The sequence below is a fragment of the Trichoderma aggressivum genome (assembly GCF_033847375.1).
Source record: "Trichoderma aggressivum f. europaeum strain CBS 100526 chromosome Unknown scaffold_097, whole genome shotgun sequence".
Classification (NCBI taxonomy): Eukaryota; Fungi; Ascomycota; class Sordariomycetes; order Hypocreales; family Hypocreaceae; genus Trichoderma; species Trichoderma aggressivum.
Genome location: NW_026946462.1, coordinates 9461 through 14865, shown reverse-complemented (window position 1 = coordinate 14865; position 5405 = coordinate 9461). Strand labels below are relative to the sequence as shown.

At 49.8% G+C, this 5405-nt stretch overlaps 2 protein-coding genes across 2 annotated transcripts; one reads left to right on the top strand and one right to left on the bottom strand.

The window, feature by feature from the left end:
- Window positions 1-453: 453 nt before the first annotated feature.
- On the bottom strand, window positions 454-2199 carry Triagg1_10937 (uncharacterized protein; the record flags this gene model as incomplete). Its single annotated transcript, XM_062895064.1, has 5 exons — window positions 454-597; window positions 653-1523; window positions 1608-1980; window positions 2032-2066; window positions 2135-2199. 5 exons carry the CDS (start codon window positions 2197-2199, stop codon window positions 454-456), a joined length of 1488 nt encoding a protein of 495 aa, XP_062750109.1.
- A 605-nt stretch (window positions 2200-2804) lies between these two features.
- On the top strand, window positions 2805-4857 carry Triagg1_10936 (uncharacterized protein; the record flags this gene model as incomplete). The annotated part of the gene is made up of 5 exons (XM_062895062.1): window positions 2805-3108; window positions 3170-3374; window positions 3431-3863; window positions 3914-4121; window positions 4175-4857. The coding sequence occupies 5 exons, from the start codon at window positions 2805-2807 to the stop codon at window positions 4855-4857; spliced, it is 1833 nt and encodes a 610-aa protein (XP_062750108.1).
- Between the last annotated feature and the right edge of the window lie 548 nt (window positions 4858-5405).

The window sequence follows — 5405 nt, the reverse complement described above, 5'->3', positions numbered from 1 at the left end:
AATATTATATATTTATTTATTTCTTATTTCTATTCTATAGGTTATAAACCTAGTTTGTGATTATAGTAAAATAAGTTTCATATGCTTTTTTTTAATAGAAAATGGAAAATATCCTTGTAAATTGGGACCAGCTAAGAGTATATACTTGACACGAACTTCCTAACGGAAACGGATCTCGCAACGATTCATCTGTCAAGATCGAGGAGGTGGAGGCCGCATTGTTACCAGAAGCACCATAGCTGCTCACCAGCGCCAAACGCAAGTCGTCTCGCCATTCGGTCAGGCTCATTAAAATAAATCTGAATAGCAATTATTTTTCTCAAGTATTTCAGTAGATTAGGAAGCAATTAAGCCATTATCAATAACTATTCTTGGTCTCAGGCAATAAAGAACTCTATAGCCTACTTGATATAGAATAACTTTCATAAGCTGCAATATTTATCTATGCGCTTATTATTCAACATGGCGGACCATCTGATCGGCGCCCATTTTATGAGCTTCCAACTCCTCCGCTTTGACTCGGCCAGCTTCAACGTCAATGGTATTTTGCTTCGACCCGAACACTTGTTCCATCTCTTCAAGGGATTTACCTGATGTCTGTCGGCAATCATTTAGTTGGCGGTCTATATGTATAGCTGATTGTTACACTTACCTCGCGAAGTATAAAGAAAGAATAAACCACCAGAGAGAAATTGAAGATTGAAAACATAAGAAATGTCTTCCAGCCGAGATTTTTGATAGCATGTGGCGTGATTTGTGAAAGCATGAAGTTGAACAGCCACTGTGCAGCAGCTCCGATTGCGATTCCAAACTCCCTGGTGCGAGTCGGGAAAATCTCACCCAGATAGAGCCAAGACACGGGGCCCCAGGACAAGTTGTAAGATGCGGCCTCGCAGTATACTATGATGATGGCGGCGATGGACGAGCCGGTTATATGACCAGTGGGCGGGGCCTTTGCAACAATGATGGCAATGATGAGCATTAGGATGCCCATCGCTGCCGCACCGCCCATGAAAGCTGTCTTTCGCCCGATTCTTCCGACAACAAATATGCAGAAGAAAGATACGGAGACAACTTTGACAACCCCGAAAAACCCCGTGACAAGCAGAGTGGAGTTGCCCGCGCCGACAGCGGCGAAGATTTGGGGAGCATAATACGCAAGAGATGTGTTCCCAGTAAGCTGGACACCGAGCTGCATGGTGACCACGACGAAGACACGGAACCGATTGACCGGCAGCAGAAGCTCTTTCCACGAGATGCCTTCGGTAAGGCGGGACTCCTCGTCAAGACTAGAGCGGATCTCCTCAAATTCGGCTTGTACCTCGGGACTATCACCGCCGCGAATCCAGATAAGATTGGCCAAGGCCTCTTCGTTTCGTCCCTGCTTTGCTAGCCATCGGACAGATTCCTTGACGAGGAGCATGCCCAAGCCGATGAGACCACCCGGAACGAGTTGGAGTCCAATAGGGATCTGCCATTGCAGGGTGCTGGACGGAACACGGGTCTTAACTGCGTAATTGATCCTATAGATAGGTATCTGTATAAGCGCCGTACGCTCAAGACTTCAAAGAAGGGAGATTAGGGGGCCCTACCAGTAGCTGACACACACGCCAAGGGCAAAGAATAGCTGGAAGCAGGATCCAAGCTGACCGCGCATGTTTTTGGGTGCCATTTCGGCGGAATACATGGGCACTAGGACGGTCGCGGCGCCCACGCCAAACCCGGAGATGACTCTACCGGCGTAGAAAGCACCGATGGAGTGTGTGTTGACGACCTGGAGGATTCCGCCGATGCTGAAGATGAACGAGGCTAGGACGATGGACATGCGTCGTCCGTAACGGGCAGTGAACGGCCAGATCAGAAAACAACCAAAGAACGCGCCAGCCTGAAGGATGGAGACACAGTTTGAGTTGATGCTTGTCGCCTCAGCCTTGGTATATCTGAAATCATTTTGAAACGCCGATAGTGTCAAGACACCACCTAACAGAATCAACAAACTGGATTTGCAATAATGTGTCAAGGTTAACTAACCAACAATTCCAGTGTCATAGGCGAACAGAAAAGACCTGTAGTGGGTTCGTAAGAGCGTCGTTCTCGAGTTTGTCTGAACTTGAGCCAGTGGATGAAGACATACCCGATGCAGCAAAGCGACACAAGATAGATGGCACGGAAGTTGCCCAGCGAATAAGTAAAAGCCATGATGTTCGTTAAACTTCGTTTGAGAAGCAAATCTCCATCTCAAGATGAACCCGGTTGATCGCATGGAAGATGGAGGGAGATATACAGCATCTTAATAGGACTTCAACTCTCGTCCCGTGGGGCCCCAGATTGTGCCATGGAGACCCCAGATTGTGTCAAATGGAGCCCTGGAGTCTATAATCTGGGGAATCTATACGATTCAGGTGAGCCCGATATCCGAGTGGTTTACGGAACTCGCACGACTCTGGCGCTTTCATTGACTTTAGCTCCGGAGATCTCGCCAGCCACTCACGGCACTCTATTCCACAACTGCGCCCACTTGGGGCCGGCAAAGAACTAAACAGCTTCATCGGATATCGCGCGATATCCGACAGCATGTCCCTCTGGAAGCATTGGAAGAAGGCTCTTTCAATGATGTGACCAGGTATTATGTAAAGACAAGAAGCAATGATAGGGTGCTCGGAAAGGGATATAATATGATGGAGACGTATTAAAGCGGGTGTTTTCCCTTTCCTCAACACAACTTTCCCTTCATCTTATCGTGTTATCGCATCCGCGACCTCCTTTCTACCGTGTGACAGGACTCAGTGCAGAATACAGGTACCATGGCATCAACCGCTACCGCAACCAAAAGGCCGAATTTTCTAATCATCCTCGCGGATGACCTAGGATTCTCGGACCCCGCATGTTTTGGCGGAGAAATCAGGACGCCCAACATTGACCGCCTAGCGAAGGAAGGCGTTCAGTTCACAAACTTTCATGCCGCAGCAGCATGTTCGCCTACGAGGGCCATGATCATGACTGGCACCGACCACCACATCGCCGGTTTGGGGAACCTGGTCGAGTGGTCAAGGGCTTCGGCTCAAGCCGCTGGGAAGGGCAAGGTGGTGTCCACCGCGCCCCAGCGTGGTTGGTAGCTCCATGTCATTATTGTTTCCATAAACAGAAATGTACTGATCCGGTATTGTAGGGATGCCCGGCTACGAAGGTTATTTGAATGAGAAAGTGGTGGCTCTTCCTGAGATTCTGCAACAAGGTGGCTATGAAACCTTCATGTCTGGAAAATGGCATTTGGGCATGACCAAGGAGCGCTCACCCACCGCGCGCGGCTTCGAGCGTTCTGTCGGAATGCTTGCGGGATGCTGCAACCATTATGCCTATCAGCCGCCAGGGTCGTATGTCTGACTTTCTCTACTCCCGCTTCCCGCTTGGCTAATCCCCTCTACTCTAGGGAGAATGATTTGCCTGGTTTCATGCAGACCTCACATATTGCCGTACACCTAGAAGACAATGAATACCTCAAGAGCCTGCCAGACAACTGGTACTCCTCGGACTACTATGCTGAAAAGATGGTGGGATATTTGAAAGATCGTGCAGGACGGAAGGACGAGAAGCCGTTCTTTGGATATCTTGCCTTCACAGCGCCCCACTGGCCGTTGCAGGCTCCTCAGGAACTGATTCAGCATTACCGAGGCCAATACAAGGATGGACCCGAGGCCCTGAGACAGAGCAGGATGAAGCGAATGATCGAACTGGGGCTGATGGACCCCAATACCCAGCCACACCCGGTCGTTGCGGACGAGGTTACAGAATGGGAAAACATGACCGAGGAGGAGCAGGCCAAGAGCTCAAGAAGCATGGAGGCCTTTTCCGGCATGGTCGAGGTAGCTACCTGTTTGAGTTGTTACTGAAACCATCAGCTAACCTGGCCTAGTCCATGGATCTCAACATCGGCAAGGTACTAGACGAGCTAGAGAAGCAAGGAGAGCTTGATAACACCCTTGTCATCTTTCTCAGCGACAACGGCGCGGAGGGCGCGGCATATGAGGCATATCCAATGATTCGCGGTCCACTTCTCGAGCATCTCGACAAGTATTACGACAATAGCCTCGACAACATTGGAAATGCCAACTCCTTTGTCTGTAAGTGGCCCTACTCGCGTCATGTGTCCTCTTCTCCATCTAACCGTTCCAAGGGTACGGTCCACGGTGGGCGATGGCCGCCACTGCACCATCTCGTCTATACAAAGCATACCCGACCGAGGGTGGAGTTCGCGTGCCTGCTGTCGTGCGTTATCCGAAATTCAACAAGGAGGGAATCTCGGACATATTTGCCACCGTCATGGATTTAGGACCAACTATTCTCGAGATGGCTGGCCTGACCCACCCGGCACCGGAGTGGAAAGGCCGAAAAGTGGTCGACATGAGAGGCAGGTCCATGACCAAATGGTTCAACGGAAAAGACGAGACTGTACATGAGAAAGATTTCGTCCAAGGGTGGGAGCTTCTCGGCCGTGGTGCTATCAGAAAGGGAGATTGGAAGGCAGTTTTCATCCCCAAACCAAAGGGTACCGAAAAGTGGCAACTATACAACCTGGACAAAGACCCAGGCGAGGTCAACGATCTTGCTGAGCAAGAACCAGAAATCCTAAAGACACTGCTTGTGCTATGGGATCAGTACGTATTAGAGAACGGCGTCATTCCGATGCAGCCCGAATTAGGAGAGTATGTCGAGGCTCTAGAAGAACAGATGACGGAACAGGGTTGGATGGAGTACGAGTTCTGGCATCCGGGTGCGATTCAGAACCCAGACAAGTTCATTAAGAAGCCACCGAGGTTCCCGAGCCAACGTCCGCAGAAGGCTGCTTGGATGGATTAGCTATCAGGCTCGGGCACTAGGGCTGTCAAATGATGCCATTGAAGATGCAATGATTCTCTCACTACCTTAGCCTAATCTACTGTATACTTTAGCGGCAATAAATCAACCGATCCTGGGTCAGAGGTCCAAAGTGTGCATCGAACAATGGCTTTTCATGGCTTGTAGACAGTTGTGATTCCTTCTTAGAACGACACTCGTCTCAGCACCCTAGGTCGCGAGAAAGTCTCCTAGAGCAGCGTAAACGCCTTCGAAAAGATACCACGGCAGATAAGAAAGCTTAAGGTTGTCAAATTTACATAGAGAGGGCACCCATAGCTGCCAAAGGCGAAGCGTAAGGCAGGCATCCAGCCCTGGACTCGAGACAAGGCCAGACCATAGCCCCAGTATCTTGAAATGGCGGCCTCAGCTTTCCCCTTATTAAAGAGGGCCTTAAACACTTACAAAGGACATAGCTAGATGCATACAAAATCAAACGGGAAGGGCGAGACACGTGACTTGCAGACATGCTCCATGTCATCTGACTGTCGCTAGTGCAATCCCCCATACGC